At 28.4% G+C, this 25366-nt stretch overlaps 1 protein-coding gene across 4 annotated transcripts; it reads right to left on the bottom strand.

The window, feature by feature from the left end:
* Positions 1–3953: 3953 nt before the first annotated feature.
* Positions 3954–24377, bottom strand: LOC111621978 (cAMP-regulated phosphoprotein 19-like). Of its 4 annotated transcripts, none has more exons than XM_023364266.1 (3): positions 24195–24377; positions 16616–16726; positions 3954–5628 (listed from the first exon to the last, which is right to left on the bottom strand). In XM_023364266.1, exons 1-3 carry the CDS (start codon positions 24252–24254, stop codon positions 5452–5454), a joined length of 348 nt encoding a protein of 115 aa, XP_023220034.1. In that variant the 5' UTR covers positions 24255–24377; the 3' UTR covers positions 3954–5451. The 4 variants fall into 4 exon arrangements, with proteins under 4 accessions (XP_023220034.1, XP_023220037.1, XP_023220035.1 ...); XM_023364269.1 differs by having other exon boundaries at positions 3954–5625; XM_023364267.1 differs by lacking the exon at positions 24195–24377 and adding an exon at positions 23678–24017.
* Between the last annotated feature and the right edge of the window lie 989 nt (positions 24378–25366).

Below are 25366 nucleotides of genomic sequence, written 5' to 3'. Positions count from 1 at the left end.
ATGTTTAACGGAATAATATACAGCCTATGTCCACCCTGAAGTTCCATTCTAAATATTGGTGAAAGAATTTTTGAAATCGGATGAGTAGTTTCGGAGATTACCTGCTGCATACAAACTTACCTACAAACATACTCTTTATAATATTAGTATAGATGTTACCGCTAAAGCTCGAAACTCGCTAATCTGCAGATTAACTAGCGTGATCGGTTAAAGTTGTGAAAATTGTTCCATTTCTCAAATTACCTAATGTATCTAGAGTATCTAGGTAATCCGCACATTACCTACTAGGCACTCGGTAAAGTGAAAATAAGATCTTTGCCACAAATAGGTGTGCTTGTCGCAGAAACCAAGTGCTATGAAATTCAAAGTGTCACCAATCTTTAGACTGCACAATTGGATAATCTTACCTATGGTGGGTAAAATGGCGGCTCGTCTCTGATTCCAGCAAAGAGAAGAAAGGAAACGGCGGGAAAGCATGTTCAAACCTAACCTAACCTATTCTAATAATTTGGTGGTAATAATTATGGTAATTTATTAAAATAGGTTAGGTTAGGTTAGGTTAGGATAGAACGTGCGTCCCCACTGTTTCCTTTCTTCTCTTTGCTGGAATCAGAGACGAGCCGCCATTTTACTCACCATAGGTAACATTAACTGCACAATTACATCATGCGATCACCAGAAAAAGTATAACTTTATTATTTTTCGTCTCCGGTTCAAAAGTAGGGTATCGTTGAAGTCGTCTCGGTTCCCTCAGTTCAGATAGATACTCAAAGTCCCGAAATTCCATAGGTGGTTATCTATATAATAATTTCCCTAATTGTATTAATATTTTAAATCGTTTGATTTTTTTGTATGTTTTTTAATTGGTTGATGATTGATTCTATCAACTAATTTGTCGATTATTTGATTGTATTAACTTGGTTCTTTAGATATCGAAAATTAAATAAAGAACATTATGTTAATTTAAGCGTACAGAAACGTTGCTGTTGTTTCAGCAAAGATCTTATTTTCACTTTACCGAGTTCCTAGTAGGTAATTTGCAGATTACCTAGATAATCTGCACATTACCTAGGTAATTTGAGAAATAGAACAATTTTAGCAACTTTAACGGATTACCCTAGTTAATCTGCAGATTAGCTAGGTAATTTGAGAAATAGAACAATTTTAGCAACTTTAACGGATCACGTTAGTTATCTGCAGATTAACGAGTTTCCGAGCTTTAGCGGTAACATATATATAGATTGCTCGTTAAATTGAAACCAACTTCGAGATTAATTCGGTATTTTAATTATTATTTGAAGTAATAAAATGGCCTAAAAATTACTATATTAAAACTTTCAAATAATTTTTTTTGAATGAAAAACTAGAGGGTCCTCGATACACACCAAATATATTCACACTTAAGTCGTTCTAACAGGAGCTTACATGTATATTTCCTTTAAAATTTTCATTAATACTGTCGTAATGTATTTTCTAATTAGTATTTAGCAATTACAATAAATTATACTTATTGTAATTGCTATAACAGTTAAATTATATTTATTGTAGTTTGTGTACAATATTTCCTATTCATTGTAGATTTCGTATAAATTCAAATATTTAAGTTGGAATTTTTAGGAACAACGTACATGGAAGACCCCCGCACTCTTTCTAAATTTAAAATAGTTAAATAGCTTTAAACTTTTATTATACAGTTTATATTTAGAATGTATTTTATTTGTATTATTCATTACAAAATACTTGATGTGACGAATATAAACAATTTAAATTGTAAACAACACAAAGAAGTAATTCTAGATTTTTTTTTATACAACTTATATAGAATATACTTCATCAACCAGTTATTTACACATACTTTCCAACTACACTAGATATTGTTATGCCTAAGAACTCATGAATTTCTATTAAAATCTAAAAACCGTATTTTCACATAAACGATGACGACAGAATTAAAACATTTCATTTTTCATTCACGATTTAAAAAATATTTCTCAAAATTGATAGAAAATATCGACATTGATTATTACGCTAGTGCAGAGAATTTTTTCAAGTTTAAATAATTAATATAATTTTTATTTTTAAAAAGTTGGTTCTTAATTTTATGCAAAATTGGTATTTTTTGCAGAAAATATCTGGCTATTCTTCCGTTTCTTCTTATCGGAAAAAAAAAACAATTTGCAAGCTTTTTGAGCTGCTTTTTGTAGAGAAACAATACTAGGAAATAATATGACAATAAGTTATAGGAAAATATTCAAAGTAAAATTGTAAATCAATTTGAACCTGATTTTTGATCATTTATTTATTTTGGAAAGTTGCATTAACATTTTATAGCTTTTCGTTATTGTCATTAATCTGATTTCTCTTTTATATACTGTATAATGATAAATAATGGTTTATTAGTTTCGAATATCTAAGCAACTACTTAAATTAGACAAAAATCGTAGATATCTTCATTAGATGATAGGCAGATACAATGAAGAGACTATATTACAAAATTATGGTTTAAAGCAGGGCTATGGAGTCGCGTAAAAATCTACCGACTCCAACTCCGACTTTTCCTTACCATCCGACTCCGACTCCACAGCCCTGGTTTAAAGCAATATCTATCTTTCCATGAAGCAACAACACTTCAGTTTCCAAGAGTGTTTTAGAAATTTTGGTTTCTATTATATATATATATATATTATTCAATTATATATTATTATTATTATTATATATTATTGGTTTCTAGTATATTTTGGAATATATATATATTCAAAAATATAATAGAAACCAAAATTTATACAACACTCTTGGAAACTGAAGTGTTGCTGCTTCATGGAAAGATAGATGTTGCTTTAAACCATAATTTTATAATATAGTCTCTTCATTGTATCTGCCTATCATCTAATAAAGATAAAAGGGCTGAAAATAGCAATTTAAATAAAATGTAAGCTATTAATAAAGTGCATGATTACAATATAAGAAATTCTATGTATTGTAGAAATTCAGGTAAATAGGAATAACACCTAAAAGAATATTGTATTGTTCTTCATGGTGAGATTAAGTGAATTAGTTTTAATCAGTCAACTGTGATAAAAAAAAACAGATAATAAAAAAAGGAAACTGAAAATATTTATGAAAAGAGAGGAAGAAATGATCTATTTTAGTATAGTATCATTTTTGAAAAAAGAAAACTTTTCAGATGAACTGAAATTTAATCCATATAACTTGGATATTTACTATTGTGCTACCATTAGCATGAAAGCATCCTTATGTGAATCTAATTAAAACTACTGCAAGGAAACCTATGATCACTGATGGAACAAACATTCATTAGTAGCATAAAACAATTAATCAAAGTTTGATATGATGATGAGAGTAAAACAATCAATATTTGGAATCATCATTTATCATCTTTAATAATTAACATTTAACATTAAAAACTTAGAAAATAATCTGGCTATTCTTGATTATCATTGTTATATGATACAAAAAAATATTGATACATTTATTATATGCCTTTCTAAACCATTGTTTTGTTATGCATTACAAGGGAAAGAATTGGAATTGTGTCAAATTTCACTCTCAGCTTTTTTGCAAATCTCCATGTTTTGAGATCCACTAAACCCAAAAAAGTAGAGGAAAAAATTTCATGGGCGGTGTGTGTGTGTGTTTTGGTGTCTATTTCATTAAATCTCAGGATTAAAAAATGAAATTTGACATATAGCTTGTGTATAAGGGGCATTGATGCTATTAAATTTTGGTGGTAAAAGACCAAAGGAGTGGAAAGATAGAGGGGATCAGCATGCTTCATATCTTAAGAGGAATCAGATTTAATGAAGTTTTTACTTGTGTTTTGTAAAAAAAATTGTAGATGTTAAATAACATCTCTACCCTCAAAATTAAGCTTTTTGCCATTCTATAATAATTAATAATATAAAAAGTTTATAATAAAATCTCATAACAGATGGCAACACACACAATTTTATTTATTATGATTAATATAATTTTTTTTCATAAAAGCTGGAAAAGTTTAAAAAAATCCAGCAATAAGTTCTGAAATTCGTGTTATTAATAGTCCATTTAAATCAATTCCAAAGTAATAATTTTACAATTTGCTAAGAATTATGCAATTATTTTAGCAACTACTTTAAATCTGGTTTAGAAATATTTGGCAAAATAATACGTAAAAATTAACATTCACTTAAAAAACTTATAGTGACTTGATTAAATTTTACAATACAACTTTGGCATAATCATTGTGTTAGAGCAACTAATAATTACAAAGTTACTTAAAATATTTGTTTTCTATTTTTTAGAGAAAGTGAAGTGATTAGACTAGGTTATATCCTAAATGATTTAAAACAATTTTACTAAGAAGCATTTATCAAAACAATTTCATGTAAAAAGTTCTATGAATTCTTTAAAAATTCCCTGGTTTCTACGTAAATAGAAAATAACCTGAAAAATCTTGGTTTTCTAGTTCAGTTGTCTTAATTTAATAGGTTTGATTATAATTAATACATTACTTCTTTAAATTTAATAATTATATATTTTACAAAACAATGAAATCATTTAATCTGTAGAATGCCATATTTTTTGCCTGTTAACTTACAATGAAGAGAAAATGAGCTGCTTTTTTATAATTACACAGTTATATACAGATTTATAAAAATAATTTCATTTATATGTATATTTGAACTGAATTTAAACTAAAATTTTAAATTTAAAAACAAAATTTTCAACACAGTATAACACAGATTAAAACTGTGACCTTTATTTACAAAGTACACAAATTTCCCATTCCAGACTCCCCAAAAATAAACTAACTGGAAATACAAAGACTTAACTCTAATGTACCACATACATAAACAGAATTTTAAAAATTTTTTTCTATTAACTGCATCAAGGACAGGAAGGTAATTATTGAAATACTCACACAAATATCAAAAATTAAATATGTATTAGTAAAGATAGCAAAGGTAGTGGAACATGTTTTCTAACAATTGTGAAAGTCATTAACAGCTATTATTTTTAAACCATTAATATGAATCTAGCAATTTTCTAATGTTTAATCATAACAATTCTAAGTTTCAGATAGGAAATTTGGCATAATTCAGAGAAAAGTGCTTTCCATGGTTCTGTGTATATCTTTCTGCTTGTTCAATACTATCACAGACACATTCTGATTAACAGGATAAAGGCTGTCATGACTTTTACACACACAATTATACGTGCACAAATTGAAGAACCATGTTCTCCCTAAGGGCATATTCACTAAAATAACATTGGGAAATCAATGCTAGAATATTTCACCCTTAATAAAAGTCTCTTTGATATACAAGCAATGGATAACATACATCATCATATTTCATATTGTTATCAATATTTACGGGTCCTAAATAGTCTTTGAATTGGGAAGAGAAAAATTTCCACCAATTTGGGGAGCTGCTTTTAATGACATTAAATTTATGATAAACCAGTTGCGAGTTTACTCTGTACAAGTGATGTTTTCCTAGTTGGCAAACTGTCTGGAGTAGGAATAGCTTCTCCTGTTGGTTGTTGGGCCATGGCTGATAATGGAGTACGTGTCTTCTGACCTTTTGCTTTAGCCATGTTGTAATCTCCAGAATCAAAGTATTTCTGCTACAAATAAAATCAGTTATATTTTATCTGAATGAAAATAAAATACATCAATTATTTTTTTTCACAATTTTAAAATTATTATTCCTTCTTAAATTTGACTGAAAATAATTAAAAATTTAATGGCTATATTCCATCAAATTAAATCTAGAATAATATTTAAATTATAAGTTTAGTTTAACTAAGTATTCACCATATGTTAATTCTGAATTTAAATCTGTTAACTCAGTGAATTAATTTTTGAATTACATGTTAACATATACTGTTTACATTTATTGTAATACAACAAGAATCTATTTATGATTTTTTATAATAATTTTAAGATCTTTCAAAAAGTTGAAAATAAAGAACTAGATCATAAATGATTAAATAGTGACTTGATATTTACAATATTTATAAATTTTTATATAAAAATTACAACTGTTTACAATTTTGTGATCGTGGAATTCCACAATACCTGTTACATTTTCTCTATCATCTTCTAGATTATTGTTTTTGTTTATTTGTTACTGCTTTTTAAAAAGTATTCTTTATATGGTGAAATTCCGTTAACACAGCATCTGATATGTCGGCAAACTGATAAGCCAGCATGTCAAACTCGTCTTTGGGCAGTATTGGTGCACTGGATATTCATATATATACATGTAACTAGGTAGCCAGTTAATTAAAACTAAAAATAATAATTAAGTTTAAAAATATTTAATTAAAATTTATAGCTCTGACCTTTATACCAAAACTAAAAATAAAATTGAAATTAATTAGAATTAAAGTCAAATCAATTGAAACATAATATTTCAGAAAGTGTGGATGAAGTACTGTCTGTTTTGATTAATTTGGTTATATTTCATTCAGGCAGTCAGAGTCAAGTCTCTATTTTGGGCACTTCTTTGTAAAGTGTTAGTTTTGTTTGGCAGTGACAGAACAGAACATTTTGCTTTTATTATGTAAAATATATAGAATATAGATATAGATAAAGTGTACAAAGCCCAAAGTAAGATTCTAGTTAGTGTGTTCTTGTTTCATACTAATCAAAGGTAGGAATAATCTGGAAAAATTGAAATGGTGTGTTAATTAAACAATCATAAAAGGCAGATTTATACAGTTCTACATGCAAAGATATGTAACATTATGTCAGGGAATCGGAAAAAAATTCCATCAGTAAATATGTCAGCATATTCGATAAACTGGCACTTGCATTGGCCGACGATGCTAGGTTAATGAAATGTCAAGGTATTTTGAAACTAATTCTAATAACAGCTTTTTCTCAAATTAGTATAGTTTCTTTTGCCATCAGAATCTGTTGTCTCTTGGGTTTCCAACCTGGTTGCTAGCAACCAACTTAACAGGTCAGACAAAAATTTCTAGGATTGTTTGTGGTCGATATTTATTTTTTATTATATTTAATACACTTGTGTCCAAAATTAAAGCAACACACACACACACACACACGTACATGGCAAAAAATGCAGAAATGAATAGTCCTCCATCACAATGAATCACCCAAGTGTCTTCTCTGAGGTATGCCTAATAAGCTACTGATGTACCAGGAACACTTTCTTGCTGTTAGTGATACTAACATGTGACGGTTTGTTAGAAACAATTTTGATGTATATTACATTTTACAAATTTGATGCACATTACATTTTATCATACGAGTGTGCTGTTGTAGTGCTTCATTTGCATGACACTTATGTGATAAGATGATAGTTTGTTGCTGATTTATATTTGATGTAAGTTTCAGCTACTCATGTTTCATGGTGTTCATTTTGCATGGATTTTGTGTTTGTTACATTTGTTGCTTTTAAGTTTGGACATCAGTGTAATATAACAATAACTGATATATCTTTAAATTTTAAACACACAGTTTTGATTGGTTTAATTAAAAAACAGTATAATAAAACAAGTGTAAAAAAGAATTTGAATGAACCAGAAACCTGCCTAAATGAAAAAATTATTCGGAATGGAACAATTTTCTTTGTTAAATTTTACTGTAAGACAGAAACCTGTTGAATGTGGAAACAGAAGAGGTTTGTGCATATGAAGAACATAATTTAAACTGAATAAAAAGCAAAAAAATTATGAACTATTCTTTTCCACAAAATAATAATAGTTTTCTAATAATGCTTTTAGTATTTTTCTTCCTTTTTTCAATGAACTTCACAGATATCCACAGATTTAATTGTGCACACTGTGACGACCACATAAAACCTCAAACATTCGTAAATTCTGATAAATATTCTTTCAATGGTGGACTAGTCGGGTATGGTTCTACCCCCAGTAGTGGAGAATAAACATGGGAAATTTTTAAAGTATTTTTCCACGTGTTTTTTCTCATTACTGTTTCGGAAAAAGATTTTGTAAACAGTTATGTCTAGTAAAGAAAAGTCTTTTTTTATTGTTACATAATTCATTTTTTATGTGAATTTTTTTTCATGGTAGTTTTAGGCTAGTTTTTGGCAATACCCTTCAAAAGAATTTGACAACTATAGTCGTCCCTCACCACTGCCACACGATCACCCTTGACGACTATAGTCGTCACTCACTGATGAGTGGATATTCTAGATAAAAGTTTGCTTTTTTATGTAGAATCAGAAATTTGCAAATTTAGATTGAAATGAAGTTTACTGCATTTTCATTGATTGTAGCACCATCTATAATAAAACTAATAGCCTCATCTTGTAACCACTTAATGTCTGACATTTTTGGTTCAATGATTTTTTGTAGGATGCATATTTTTCAAGTTATTCCACTGGAGTGATTAAAATGAATTACCTGTATATATATTTTATTTATTTAAATATATAATTAAAAAACAATGTGTATTGTATATATATACCTATAATTAATTATATAATTAATAGGCATTAAATTTTATACAGTATAAAGAATCAAAGTCGAAAATTCTAAAGTTAGTACTGAATCATTCTTATGCCCACCATATAATTTTTTAAAAATTTATTGTTGTATATAAGATATAAGAAAAACAAGTAATGTGGGTTCTTTCTATTGTACTCAAAAAATTTTGAACAGTATACTATCTTGTATATAAATGATGAAAATCACCCAATTATTGTCTTTTTTAAAATAAATATCATGTTTTGCATGACATTTTTTGAAAAATTTGTATGCAACATCCCTAAACAACTTTCAAGGATGTTCAACCAAGTCAATGCAACAAAATTTGCTATACTGCTATAATGCTACTATACTGGACAGGAAGGAACTAGTGACATGGTACTACATATGTAGAAAGCTTTTATTGCACCCATGTACGCTGGATGCTAGCACACAGCCTTATACAATGTATTAAGCAATTTGATTATAAATATTAATTGTATAGTATGATAATTTTACAATTGAAATAATATAACTAGTTAAAAAAAAATTGTGTTCAATAAATATAATTATGTTTTGTCATACTGGATTGTAGAAACAATATCCTGTCAATTGTTACTATATTTTGTTATATGCAGTGATGGGACAATTAATCAGAATCAGGAATTGAAAAAATCAGACATTTTCCAAGTATTGGAATTGGAATCAAGCAAATCTCATCACAATTTCCGATTCTTTCACATTTAACAAGAAAATTAATTATTTGTTTCAGTCGAAGATTAAAAACTTTTTATAATTATGATATTAACAATTAAGTATTAGTTCATTGTAAACTTTCACATTGGCAAAGCAGAGAGTACTTCACCCATATACAAGGCGATGTCTGTCACAGCAGACTTTTCTTTCACGTAATCAGTGACAAGAGATTGCACTCTGTCAGTACTAACTGTTTTCATTTTAGGGGAGATAGGGTGACATTAGTTTGCCACCTGGCCAGTATTTTGGCTTGACCAGCAATTTCAAATTGAAGCTGGTGATTGACAAAAATATTTAAGTGTCATTAATAATTATATTTTAGTTGAAAAAATATTATATAAAATTGTTTCTAATATTTATTATGTTTACTTATAATGATAAAACTCTTGAACAACACCTTAAATACCTTTTTCAACAATCCTTTAATTTATTTCAACCAAAGTTTGCAATCACTTTTCATAGGTCTGCACCAAGTTTAAGAAGACAGTTTTAATTTTTTTTCTTAAACCTGACCCAGACCTATAAAGTCAAAAAAACTGGTTTAAATAAAGTCTTACTAAAAAAGTATTTAAGGTGTTGTTCTAACTACAGTAAATTAGTTTTAGCACATATAGAAATGTTTTTTAATGATAAAATGACTTCCATTACAAATATGAATGTTTTTGTTATGATTCACAGATGATGCTGTAATATGTTAAATTTTCAAGTGATTTGCACAATTTTAAGTAAAACTAATTGTTTGCACTAAGTTTACTGCTGTTTTGAGTTTTAAAAATTTGATTTTACTTTCCTGGTTCTTATATGGTGATTGGTCAAAAAATGACTATGCAAGATTTTTACATTTTTGACTCAGGACCTTGAAACTTCAAGAAAAAAGGGGGGGGTTATTTCTATATATATGGATGTGTATGTGTATGGAAGGCACAGTTTTGTTCACCGTCTCCAAAGCTTAACTCCTGTGCTTTTTGTCAAAGATTTCTGAAATTTTCCAATAACATTTGTTTATTAGGGGGATTGATGCTATTAAATTTTGGTGATTAAAATTCAAGGGGGTGAGGAGATAAAGGGGTTTGTGTGTATCTCCAGTTGGGTCGAACTTAAGGACGATTGTACTCATTATCATCCTTTCAATTTTTTTTATAAAAACTATCCCTATCCTTAAAATTAAACTTTTTGTCATTTGTTGATGATTAAAAATATAAGTTTTTTAATACGATATCATAACAGATGGCACCACCAAATGTTGCCAGGAAAGTTAAACAACTTGTTGCTGGATTTTTTTCAAGATGAATCAGTCTAGGCATTTCTTTGATTCTTCTTTTCCTCAAAAAAAGTTCACACAATTGTACATTTAGGAAAACCTGGCTCGAGTGAATGAATTCAAAATTTGGTTAACTCGTGATAATGGCATTTATTCAACACATTGCATCATTTGCCAAACCTCACTTAGTGTTAAATATGATGGAATAATTCATTTACGAGGCATACCAATTGTGAGAAATATTAAGAAAAAAGTGCTCTTCTCATTTACCTTCTCCCTCCCCGGTCAGGGCATCAGCCAACGAAGCAGTTTTCAAAGATGGCAACCCTAGATGACATGATGGAATAATTCTTTGAGTAAAAGGGTATTAACTGTAAGTTCTTTGAGGGTAGTGTTGCAATATTAACTTTATCTGAAATAAGATTACAAAGTTATTTTGTAGTATACAATAAAAGTATCATATCCACCTATAAATGGAGAATTTTCGAGTTTCTTTTAAAAGATGATTCCGAATTTCCCAATCATTTTCCATTCTTAAGCTTGGTTTTTATTAATTAATGAATGAATGGACCATGTTTGTAATGTAAATCTAATTTTTCTAAACTAGACTAAACTTTTGTAAATATTCAAAACAATCGAAATTGTATCGAAATTTGGCATTTTCAGTAGAACCGGAATCAGAATCAAGAGAAATTTTGGTATCAAAATTTTACCCTTACTATTTATAGGTAAAGTGAAATAAGGTTTTTTTGAAAGAAAATTTAGTCTCCTTAAAATGCTTTATTTAAAATTTTGATAACAAACTTTCAAAAACAAATAGAAAAGTTCTTATTTTTTACGAGTTAAAAGCATGAATTACAGACTAGTTCAAAAAAAGTTTACTTTTTAAATCCAAGGCCTGTTAAGTCAAGAACACAGTATTTTGTAACAGTAACTGAAACATTTTTGTTTAATGAAATCAACATTACTACAGTAATGATTAAGGGCTGGATTTGTATGCACTTGCATATTCTTTTCCTTAAACACTATGATAATGAAACCAAGAAATAAACACAACTTGGGTCCAAGAACAAATTACGGTTGTCTGATAATGCATATTTTATGTGCATTTATGATTTTTACTGCAAATTTTGCAATTTGACCAATTTTGGGACTAGATAGGTGCTTTATAAACTTTATAGTTTGTTTGCATAATTAAAAGTGCTATTTTTTCAAATTATCTATAATCCTTTTCTGCTATCTGTGCAGCAAATCTTTTTTGCAAACACAGTTTACAAGTAGAGTTGCCACCTTTGGAAACTGGCTTTGCTGGCCAATGCAATGACCAGGGGAGGGGAAAAGTAAATGAGAAGGTACACTTCTTTTTTCACACTTCTTGTAATTGACATACCTTGTAAATACTTTAATTCCATTGTATTTAACACTAAATGATGTTCAGCAAATGATGCAACAAGCTATACAAATATCATCATGAGCAATTTTTGAATTCATTTATTTGAGCCAAGTTTTCATAAATGTACAATTGTGTGAATATTTTCTCCAAGGAAAGAAGAATCAGACAAATATCTAGACTGACTTATCTTTAAAAATCAATTTTTAAAACTCAAAACAGCAGTACACTTAGAATAAGTATATTTACTTAGAATAGCATAAATCACATTTGGAAATTTAATGTAATGCAGCATCATGTGCGAGTCATAACAAAGATTTTCATAATTATAACGAGAAAGTTGTTTTATCATTATAAGTAAACTTACTGAATATTAAAATAATTTTATATAATATTTTTCAATTAAAATATAGTTTTGTTTAAACTGTTTTGCTAACACTTAAATAATTTTGCCAATTGTCAGTCTTGATTTAAAATTGCCGGTCAAACTGGCCCAATGCCAGCTGGGTGACAATTCTATTCACAAAAGAAATATCACTCCACTATACAATTACAGATGAGTGCACAAATCCAAATGTTTTAAATTTGAACCATTTAACTTGCATTCTCATAGGTCAAATGAAATTCTTCTAAGTCTCACAAATGAATACATTGTGCATTGCAATGAAAATCTTCCATTTTTCAAATTCTCAAAATCTTTATTAATCAAATTGAAGTAATTTGATTAAAATTACTGTAATTATTATATTAATTTAATAATGTTAAATTTAAATCTTTCAAATATTGTGTAAATATCATGTTTATTTATATTTAAGTAAATATACAGAAGGTATATCTTGTGAGTAAAGTAGCCAAACATTTGCATATGAAGCATACACAGAAAAGATTGTGTTATATCAAGTTTGGTTCAACCAATAATATGCGTAAAACAGCAAAAACTAATGCTTAATTAATTGCTAAGAAAGTATTAGGTTTTGCTGTTTGAATCCTACACAATTAATTGAAGTAGATGGAAAAATTCTTTACTATAATATATGCCACAAATTGGTTCCTGTTAAAAAATGGTTTCAAGCATCTATGCATCTTGAAATATCCTTAAATCAGTGCAGCATGAGACATCAAAAAATGAGTCAAAACACCGATTGATCACTGGTAAGTTTTAGCTGTACTGAAACAAACTTTAGTAGAGTTTGTGATATTAATTGAAAATGAGACATTACTATAAACCTGTAAATTGACAGTAAACCTGTTTTAAATTAGTTAAATAAAGTACTTAAAAAGAGCATTAACTGAGTTCTCATCATTTATATAAGGCTCTAAACAAAAATATATACAGGGTTCCTACTCAAATTTTTATTTTGAATTCCATGACTTTCCCTAACAAACTTTGTCCAAATTCCCTGACCCTCACATTTCTTACAGTATGGAATATCGATATAATAAAACAGATTTTACTTACTGTGAACATTGAGTACATCTATCCCTCTTTTTTGCACAGTTGATACATTCCAAAGACTGTGCCAAAAAGTATAGTATATAAATCCTGTAGAAAAATATTTAATAGGATCCACAACTTCAATGTAATGAAAAAATAAGCAATTTACAAATGAAACATGAGCCTTTTTATTTTATCATCACTTATCATTATTATTCAAATGTAAATCTAGTAAACACAAGGTAGCATAAAATCAACAAACAATATTCTCTGATACAAAATGCATCAATTTAATTTATTAAATATGTAGTATTCTTTGTAGTATTTGTGTTTAGTAGTTAAATTATTTTGTCCCAATTGAATTTGAATATTTTTGAATCATTCCTTTATTATCCCCGCTCTAAATAAGTACTCTATTTTTCTGAATGAACCAGACTAATTGATCAGAGTACATATTTTTCTTTTCTGAACAAGGGGCTGAAGTAGCTAGCTAGATTGCACACTTTTTAGTTGAACTAACTCTTCTGAAAGTGTGAAATTGAAGTGCAAATGCTGTCAAATATATGTAGATGTAGAATTTTATCGCCCCCTTTCTCCTCTTATTAAATATTTGTTAAAAATTAATTTTTTATACAAATAAATATTAATGTAAGTTAAATATTAAAAATACTAACTATAAAAGTATTTGGGTAAATGCCCAGGCTCCTTTCAGAGTTCAGAGTAGGGTACTTCCTACGAGTGCCTCTGCCCCCCCATAATTACTTGGTATTTAATTTTGCCAGAGTCAGAGTTGGCCTACTAAAATTATCAGGAGTTGGAATCAAGTGTTTTTTTACTGACACTGCAGCCCTGATTTTAACAAAAAGTTAAATTTAAAAATTTTCAAATGAAGCATTTTTCGCCCATGTAAAAAAATCAATCACACTAACTAGTTGATATTTAAAACTATAACATACTACAGTATTACTACAGGTATGATCAATGTTGACCATTTTTAAGTCCTAAATTTGCCAAAGTCAGTGATATTTGTTACCCAACTTTATGTCTATTGAACTAATTATTAAACCATGTATTAACGTGCAGGAAATTAACAGAAGAGAGAAAGAGAGAAACACACTTGCAGTACAGTACTTTCAAGGAAAATCGTAATAACAGATGTAAAATGCTAATGCTGACCACAAGTCAACAGGAATGTTTTATATCTTTTACTGTAAATGTCAGGTAACTGTTTAAAACATTACTATACAACAAAAAATTATAAACATGAAAAACGATTAAATTATAAATTTTTACTGCTCTATTTAGCTATTTTGAAACAAACATTTTAATAAATTACTGTTTCAACTTTTAAAAGTTTTAAAACAAATTTTTAATTAGCTGTTTTTTATTCTAATTTAACAATTTCATCTTTTTATAATTAATTTTTATTTTTAATAATTCAGCAAACACTATTACATAAAAGTAGTTTATCTTGTTATTAATCCACAACCATAAAATTATATGGCTTCAAACAGTGAAAAAAGTCATTATTTTTTGATTGTTAATGAATTCTGTAGTCCATTACAAAAGTATAAATTTATACCATAATAAATTTTATAAAATTTTAATATACTAGAGAGAAATTTGAAAATTATGTTTTGTTACACTAAAAATTATTAAAATAAAAAATATTTGTAATTTATTGGTATTATTTATCAATTTTCACACTTTGTTCTCATTTTTTAAAATCAATTCATTAACACCTTACATCATATTGAGAGTGTGACCAATAATTGTGGGGGGATTCAGAAAGGGTTAAAATATTTTGGAAAAATTTTAATCCATGTAACATTATCAAGAGTATTGAAGATTATTCTCTCAAATTCATGATAAAATGTTCTTAAAATGTCAAAATGTTTAAAATTTAAAAATGCTGATTGAACTGGCAGTATATTATATTAGGAACTGTTTGATCCTTGGAGTTTTGCAATGCTATCCTCAGTGTTGCATTTTATAGTAATTCTTCACATAAACAATTAACATTAGTTTTAAAAGCGACCTGCAACTGTCAGTAAAAGTAAACCTTTGTATTAACTATCAAAACATCAAAACAAAATTTTTAAAAAATTAAACAATTTGATGTGATTTAATTAAAGTTCTGATTTTGAATGATTTTAAAATATATTCATACAATACAATAGAACAATAAGTAAGACTTATTACACACACAAAATTCATTATAAGCAATTGTGCAAGGTTCAGCACTAAGCACCCCAGAAATCTTTTCAGTGTTCTTGAAGATGGTTTCAATGATATCAGATAAGGAAAGTAGTTATACACATAAGACACAAAAATTTTATAAAAGACGGATTTGTACATCTAATGGTGTCCTCTAATACTAAAAATGTTTTGATAGAAAAATAGATTTTGCTATATTCATAATAAAGGTTGCAGCACTACTTCTTGCCACCTGCAGATGGCTACACTTGGTCAGCCATATTCCACAAACGAAATGAACAAGGCAGCTAAGTAGACAGATTCAGACTTTTCCTGATTTTTTCCAAACACTAATGAAAATTCCTGACTTCCCAGGTTCATAGGAACCCTGTATGTAACTACTTTAGACCAGTGTTGTAACTACAGGATGAAATAAACTAGGTTAACCCAGTCATGCTCAAACATCTGGTAAGAAATTGTATATATAAAAATAAATTCAATAATGATTGACTAGATAGCACAGAAAGTTATAAAATTTTATTGAAACCATAATTCATAAGTGACTTCATTGTGTATCATGTACGTGAAAGATTATTCTAATGCATGTTTTGTGATAAGATAATTTTCTAATTTCTCATGTCACCTATTGTTATATGTATACTTCCATATAAAAGAAAAACATAAAAGTGTGATATAACAGACATTAGTAAAATTTGCACTTACAAATTATATATTAATGACACTTAAAATGCATTATGCACATATCAGGCATTTTAAGGTACATATGTATGAACATATTGCAATTTTAAATGCATATAAATCCAGCTCTTACTAATGATATAGCAACTAGCAAAAAAATGACTATTACTATGACTTATTTGCAATAATTTATGTTAAAATCTCTATCTTCACTGGTAAATTAGATATACAATTAATATTTGGAAAAAATATGAGATTTTTGACATAATTTCCAAAATATATTCATAACAAGAAATATTACAAAGATCTATTTAATCAATTTTAAAATCTAAACAGATTATAATCCAAAATTATCTGATCTTTTTTCAGAAATATTTAAATGATTATATTGTTATTTAAATAAACATTAAAATCTTACTCCTTTATGAAGTCTTTTTTGCAAAAAGGAAGATCCTCCAGGCCTTAATACTTGAGGATACTTTGCCTTCAGCTTTGCTTCTTCTTCTTTTTCAGCTTTCCTTAGATTAGCCTAAAATTAAATTTTAAAATATAATGTAAACAGAATTATTTGATTAGTTTATTAAGTGATGGAAACAAAACCTTTTCACCAACAATAAGAATTTAATGAACAAGTACTTTTGATCCTTATGGGATCATCATCAGCTTACACAATAATATTTTGAAATGAAATGAGATATAGTAACCAGTTTGTTATATATCACTATCATTTTATTAAGATTTACAATAATTACACACAATCTTTTGTTATACTTAAAAGACAGGGAAAAAGTAGAATGATGTTATATGTTATAGATGTTTTTCAAAACAATTCTTAACATTATAAATTACATAAACCAATTTATATAATTAGAGCAATGCATTATATAAATTATAATATAAATAATTAGTGTCCTTTTTTTAATGAAAATAAACATAAAATTTAAATGACAGAGCATATATCATTCAATAGAAACTGACATTATTATTTGATTTAAAAATTAATTATGATCTTTCATTGATAGTTAAATTCAATAACAATCACTAAAATTGTTTGACGAAACAATTTTTTTTATGTACTAATGAAAGCTACATATTTGTATTATATGAAATGTTAGTATTTAGTTACCAAACTCTAAATTAATAGAATTATTTATTTTTAAATTAATTTACCATAAACAAGAATATTCATTATAATATATTAACAATATTTTTTGAGATATATAATGACAAGTACGAGGGCTATTTTTTAAATAAGGTCTGTTTTTTAATAAGAAGAAAAATACTGTAAATATCATTGAAATATATTTTTTCCCATATTCTACATACTTTTATCTACTTTTTTACATAATTTCCATTTTTGTTCAAACAATTGTTATAACTCTCAAAAATTTTTTTAATTCCAACTTCAAAGAAATCTGCTGCCTGCTGCCAGAAGACATTAGACCACGCCGCTTAACTTGTATGGCATGGCGGAGTTTTCTCAAGGTCACAATAAGCATCAGAATTGATTGTGTCTTTTTGCATAAAATCCACTAACAAAGACCCTTTCCTGTTTCAAAAGACAGTTACCATGATCTTTCGTGCTGAAATCGAATAACAGATCGTATCTTACAGTCGGCAGGCAACTCAATTTTCTTAAACATTATAAACTTCTACAGCTCAGCACACAGACAGACGATATGGCTGAAAATGGCATCTAAACACGCGCAAAGCATGCTGAAAGCAGATGCTCATGCACACTGCTGCAATCGCGCGTCATTCTCACTCTCATTCACAAATGGACCTTATTCAGAAAATAGCCCTTGTAAATACATCACAAATTAAAATTTATTACTAATCTTTAATGGGTTAAAATAGAATATTCTGATTTAACTAATTGTATCCAGCAAAATATCTGATGTAAAAAAATTGTTATTAAGTTACAAATAAATAGGGAAAATAACGAAGCAAATAAAGACATACTCAAGAGGGAGCGTCATACAGTCTTGACCATTATTAGTTTTGTTTGCTACTGGGGCTAGATAGCAGCATTCTACAGACATACACAGAAGAATATCATCATAGGTCATATACTTTTGGGATTATTTTGTTTGGTTATGGTAGTAGGAACAAGCCAGAGAAAGTTTTTGTTGATATTTAGCACATCAAAAGTTATTTTCGCAGCTTTAATTCTACTTTGGGGATGAGTAGTTAATTTTATTTTAAAATGTATTTTGTCTATAGTGATATTAGATTAAGATAAATCATATTAGTTTCACAATATAAAACTGTACACAATAAACAATCTCCAAAATGTTACCATGTGGCAGTCATCCAGTACCAACCACTTACCTGTCAGGTAGTAATGACCAAAAGTAATTTTTTAAAAAAAGAGGTCTGTTTTCTTTTTTCTCAATTTAAAGAGAAATGGCAGAAAATGAGAAAAGTAAAATGAACCAAAGCTGGCATAAAAATGGCAATAGATGAAGGTCTTGTAGGTAGCTTTGACATTTTCAGCTCCAAAATCATTATTTCAAAGAAAAAAAGACAATGCGTGGTAGTTAATAAGTGCCTCCCCTGGTACAACAATTAATTAATAACATACCCAATTAAAAATCATAGAACAAATTAAAAAATAATATAAATGTATAAATGAACATTAAAAACATTAATTATAATAAAGTATTTTTTACAAATGGCTTTAAATTTATAGAGATCCAGATAGAACTTATCGTTGAGATTTTCGATTGCTTTATTATGGTGGTGATATAGAAATGAATAGTAACATTCATGCAGCAAAATGGTTTGTAAATACAGTATTTTTGTCTTGTTGTAATGGATGAGATGCAAATGTGAATATATTGTGAAGTAAGCCATTGAAATATGTATAAGTATATATTTGATCAAAGTATTATATAGGAACGGACTACATTGGCTGAGTCTGTAAAAGGTAAGTGAGAAAGTTTATTAAGAGTTAAATACATTTTAGACAATTCGGTGCTAAGTTTATTCAATAAGGATACTGAGCTCAATAAATCTTATAAAAATGAAAATCATGATTTTTAGCCTTATCAGATCATCACCCAGCATTAATTTAGTTCTTGATCTAAACCAGGGGTGTCCAACCCGCGGCCCGCATGCGGCCCAAGGCAAGTTCCAATGCGGCCCAATAAACGTGTAAACAAAACCGACAAATGTTTTAATTTTTTATTATTTATTTATTTCAATGGCATAAACTCAAAAAAAGTTTCACAAAGCTGTAAACCTTTATTCATATTTTATTTTTGAGTAGAAAGAAAATATTTCCAAATACTGTACAGTACTTGGAGATGTGTGAAAACGGAAGGATTACTAAATAAAGCTGGAGTTGTGACTCAAAGGATTATAGATCCAAATTTGGAAAAAGGAGGGAAAGATGAGAAAGGACGAAAAAAGATGTAGTAGTGAGAAAGGTTAAATAGATCTTCTGTTCAGCAAATATGGAACCGTAATTTTTCAACCTTTTGCACTTCTTTCTCTTTTGTCTTTTGCCTCTTTTTCCGGCACTTATTCCAGCTTTATTTAGTATTTCTTCCAACGTTGCAAGATTTGGCTTCATTGGGCCAAATGTGGCTACTTTTTTTTGTTTGACGTAAAAAATATCATTTGGCGCTTTGGCTGCTTTTTCGGCTACATATTATTTATAATTATATTAATTGAATAAAAACGCACTCTAAAATGNCTTTTTTTTGTTTGACGTAAAAAATATCATTTGGCGCTTTGGCTGCTTTTTCGGCTACATATTATTTATAATTATATTAATTGAATAAAAACGAACTCTAAAATGGCATTTCGTCGCTTTTTATTAATTAGAGACCCAAATAAAACAAATATTCGTGTTTTTCAAATAAATTTTCGTTTGTCTCTTTTATAATAAATGAATTTATCTATTTCTAAGTAAAAATTGAAAGTGTCTGTAGAAGTAATTTTTTAAAATATCCTTTTTCTTGATAAAGTTTTAATACTTGTTATTATAATCTAAACATGTTAATCCTTAAATATACTTGTATATTGGGCCACAAGTATATATTATATATACTTGAGGCTCAAAACTCCTTGACTTCTTCCAATGCGGCCCAGAGAAACAAAAAGGTTGGACACCCCTGATCTAAACTAAATTAGTAGGCTTAGATCAAATGAGAGAAATCCAAGTTGGCAAAAATAAGAAATTAAGAATATGGTTCTGCAGATAGGTAGATTGCAAAGGACTTTTGATGAAGAAAGGGAAAAACTACTACTTTTTTTACATGCAGATACAAGAGCAGGATTAAAAGTTCATTCAATAGACTAGATACAGTGCATTGCATGTAAGGGTTTAGCACATCAAATATTCCAATCAAGAAAATATTTTTTATTTTATTTGTGAAAATTGTAAGCAATGACATTCATTGTAAACTTTTGAAGATTTGTTCCTAAATTTGCCTAGTATTCTCTTTTTCGAATAAATATTACTATTGGTTATAGTGCATTAGTTCACTACTCTACTATTGTTAAAGAATTTTGTACTTTTATTTGCTTGAATAAAAATCACTAAAACAATTTATATTATCATTAAGATCTTAATACCTTTTAGAGCAGTAACTGGTTGGTACTGAACGACAATATTTGCACTGTCCAATTCACAATTTTTTTTATTTTAGAAATAATTAGTACTTTAGGCAAAATTTTAGAGAAATCTTACCCTGTACTTTATGAAGTACTCTTTGAGGTATAATATTACTGTTGTAAAAATCACTTTTACCCGAGTCTTACATTTATTACAGCCAAAAATATTAAGGTGTACCGCATGACTCTCACCTATACAACATTAGTACTTTAACAAACTGGAAATAGATTTTGCCTTAGCATATTCTATATATATACACACACACACATTCAATTCTACCCCTGATTAATTCTAACGAAGACTAATATTAAACAAACACACATCTATATGTTCCCTCATTATATGATTTTTGTTTCTTTAGAAAGATTCAAACAACTTTAATTTACAATAATCTTTCCATTAATACATTAATAACAAAATTTAAAAATAATTGAAAATGAATAAAAGAATATCAACTTAACAAGTTATTCTCAGAAGAGTTTTTATACTGGATAGAGATAAGTTCAAAAGCTAGAATGAGATATAAAAGCACTACTATGGGAAGAATGAAATTGGACATATTTTCACTTCTAATTACTTTAAATAAAATTGATGTAATATGGCTCATCTACATTAAATAAGCTTTAAATATATAAAGCATAAATGTAATTCATAAGCAAATACCTTAATGAGTTGAAAATAGATTCTTGCCTTAACATATTCTGTGTATATAGATATTACCCAAGTTTTATATATATAAATATAATAATAGTAATTAAACTATTAAATTAAAAACAAGAAATTAGATATCAATACATTATCAGAACATCAGGGTTATAAAATCACTAAGTACTAGAAAAAATTTATCAATTTCTTCAATTGTTTATTTGTTTCTTACATGGTGATGACTTGAATTTGATACTGATTTATTAAATAAATAAGACTAAAGTGAAAGGATTTTGTGCAAGAGGAAACAGTACAATTCTAGGGTTCCCTGAGGAGGGTGAGGCCCCCCAAATTGTAGACCCCCTGTGCGATCAAATGATGTATATACATTTTAACAGTTTATTAACTTAAAAATTGTCAATTTTGAAAAATTCCATTAAATTCCCTTTTTTTTGAAAAATTTACTAGTGAAATTGAATGAAATGATATAAATACAACTGACATGTGGTATTATAAGTATAATAAGGTATTATCTTAATTTGTTAATTCTTTTATTTAAAATACGTCAATATTTTAGATATTTGTTATCTATTATTACTAAAATTTTTGATAATAGAAGTTACATTTCTATATTTATAATGGCATTATCACATTAATAGAAATTTTCTAATTTTTTTTTTTTCTTAATATATCAGACTAAATTCATTTAAAAGAAATCATCATCATCATCATCAATTGATTATTTAAATTATTTTATGATGTTAAAAAATATTAAACACAGCAATTTACTTAACTTAAAAGGTTTTTACTTTCAAATATTATTCAATTTAAAAGTGTTCTAAAAGATCATAGCCTGAATTTGACAAACTTGAAGATATTGTCAAAAATGTTTGAAAGTAAAACTTTTTCTTGTTAAGTAAAATTTCTGTGTTTAGTATATTTTTATAACACCATAAACTGATTTCATATAATCAATTGATAATCATCATTGTACGTATGCCTTAACATTTATAAGAAATCATTAGCTATTAAAGATACATATAATCCTTTTCATTATCACGTCTTGCACAGCAAATAAAAAGAGCAGGAAAAAAATTTTTATACTTAAAATAACAGAATAAATCTGGATATGGTACTTTCTCATTTTGACAACATAAATTTTCACGATTTATCAATTGCAGAAAGTTTCGCCAAAATTTTAAAAAATATATAAAATTTGGAGCAATTCACTACTTACAATTTCATCAACTATTAGAGCTTGAAATTAAGCAATTTCTAAATAACAACCGCATTCAATCCTTACGTAACTAAGTACTTAAACTAAATGCAGATTTAGCAATTGCATATTATACATTTAGACCAAAAAATAAAATAAGTTTAGTTGGCCGACCGTAATATTTACAATCCAACCGACGACACATTTTGGAATCAGTAAGAACAGGGTATTGGAGTGTTAACAACATTGCTCTATTCAAAAATTGATTCTACAATGAAATATTAAAAATGATCAAAACTTTGATACATCCAGTCACCATAGTTTAGTAAGTTAAAAGTAACTCAAAGGCCAGAAAATACCTTTTGTATCGATGGCAACCGAAAACAATTTTTGAAATACATCCGCACGATCAGAGTAACAACTGTAGAATTCGGGGACCACATAGAACATATTACACCGTAATGGAATAAATAAAATATTTACAATGAAGTATTTTATAAATATATTTAAATTTATTTGTAATGTAAAGTTCCAAATTAAAAAAGAAGTGTAACTATTTATAAATATCGACGAATTTCAATGGTCTGATTAACATAGAAAATAAGACAAAGAAAATCAAAAAATAGAAAGCGCAAGGCTTTTTCTATTTTAAAAACGCATGGCATTTACATATTTTTAAAATGCAAATTTCTTAAATTGAAATCACGACGACGACAATCGTTTCGTCGGGAAACGGTATCAAAAGGCTGACGTGCCATAAAACGAAATTTGAATCCGACAGCGAATTACAATTAATCGAGTCATTTGCTTAAAGTAAAGGGGATCAAAACTAGAAAATAACTTTTTAGATTTAGGCTTAACCGACGAATCTTCACATTAACCGTTATTTTTAACGTCTGCCGTAAGAGGTATTTACTTATCACATACGACGAGACGATGTTCAAATTAAATAAAATCAAAATAAGATTAAATCCGGCATTTAATAACCAACTTACTTCTTCTTGTTCCTGGTCTTCTCCTTTCATTGTCTCCGATTGTTTACTATCGTCTGACATATTGTGCAAATTACTTCTCCGTTTTGATTTTTTTTTTTCTTCTACTTAAAAATTATGCTGCTCTATCGCTTACCGGGTCCCTTTAAAATCGATACCCACCTGTCCAAACTGTTCAATTTCTGATAATTATTGTTACTTTTTATCCACTGAGGGGCGTAACGTTAGGATTCGATGTATTTCTTTCAACGATACGATCTTCGAAAGTTGGCGTTCTTTCTTTTCGCTCATGTATACAATCAGTCGCCATTCTTCTTACGCCAACCGAACGGACTTTATGCCAATCGCCCTCTTTCGGCNAATAACTTTTTAGATTTAGGCTTAACCGACGAATCTTCACATTAACCGTTATTTTTAACGTCTGCCGTAAGAGGTATTTACTTATCACATACGACGAGACGATGTTCAAATTAAATAAAATCAAAATAAGATTAAATCCGGCATTTAATAACCAACTTACTTCTTCTTGTTCCTGGTCTTCTCCTTTCATTGTCTCCGATTGTTTACTATCGTCTGACATATTGTGCAAATTACTTCTCCGTTTTGATTTTTTTTTTTCTTCTACTTAAAAATTATGCTGCTCTATCGCTTACCGGGTCCCTTTAAAATCGATACCCACCTGTCCAAACTGTTCAATTTCTGATAATTATCGTCAGTTTTTATATATTGACGTACGTAACGTTAGGATTTCAGTATTTCTTTCAACGATACGATCTTCGAAAGTTGGCGTTCTTTCTTTTCGCTCACGTATACAATCAGTCGCCATTCTTCTTACGCCAACCGAACGGACTTTATGCCAATCGCCCTCTTTCGGCTAAAATACAGTATAAAAGCACTACTATGGGAAGAATGAAATTGGACATATTTTCACTTCTAATTACTTTAAATAAAAGTTGAGATTTTCGATTGCTTTATTATGGTGGTGATATAGAAATGAATAGTAACATTCATGCAGCAAAATGGTTTGTAAATACAGTATTTTTGTCTTGTTGTAATGGATGAGATGCAAATGTGAATATATTGTGAAGTAAGCCATTGAAATATGTATAAGTATATATTTGATCAAAGTATTATATAGGAACGGACTACATTGGCTGAGTCTGTAAAAGGTAAGTGAGAAAGTTTATTAAGAGTTAAATACATTTTAGACAATTCGGTGCTAAGTTTATTCAATAAGGATACTGAGCTCAATAAATCTTATAAAAATGAAAATCATGATTTTTAGCCTTATCAGATCATCACCCAGCATTAATTTAGTTCTTGATCTAAACCAGGGGTGTCCAACCCGCGGCCCGCATGCGGCCCAAGGCAAGTTCCAATGCGGCCCAATAAACGTGTAAACAAAACCGACAAATGTTTTAATTTTTTATTATTTATTTATTTCAATGGCATAAACTCAAAAAAAGTTTCACAAAGCTGTAAACCTTTATTCATATTTTATTTTTGAGTAGAAAGAAAATATTTCCAAATACTGTACAGTACTTGGAGATGTGTGAAAACGGAAGGATTACTAAATAAAGCTGGAGTTGTGACTCAAAGGATTATAGATCCAAATTTGGAAAAAGGAGGGAAAGATGAGAAAGGACGAAAAAAGATGTAGTAGTGAGAAAGGTTAAATAGATCTTCTGTTCA

The sequence above is a fragment of the Centruroides sculpturatus genome, unplaced genomic scaffold (assembly GCF_000671375.1).
Source record: "Centruroides sculpturatus isolate CEXI.00-Female unplaced genomic scaffold, Cexi_2.0 scaffold82, whole genome shotgun sequence".
Classification (NCBI taxonomy): domain Eukaryota; kingdom Metazoa; phylum Arthropoda; class Arachnida; order Scorpiones; family Buthidae; genus Centruroides; species Centruroides sculpturatus.
This window is presented reverse-complemented; position numbering and strand designations above follow the sequence as displayed.

Excerpts from the sequence above, each read along its gene's own strand:
- LOC111621978 (XM_023364266.1), bottom strand. The coding sequence starts at position 24,254 with ATGTCAGACGATAGTAAACAATCGGAGACAATGAAAGGAGAAGACCAG. Across the intron at positions 16,727-24,194 it reads AAGACCAGGAACAAGAAGAA|GCTAATCTAAGGAAAGCTGA; the intron begins GTAAGTTGGTTA and ends ATTTAATTTTAG. Across the intron at positions 5,629-16,615 it reads AAAAAAGACTTCATAAAGGA|CAGAAATACTTTGATTCTGG; the intron begins GTAAGATTTTAA and ends TTTTATTTGTAG.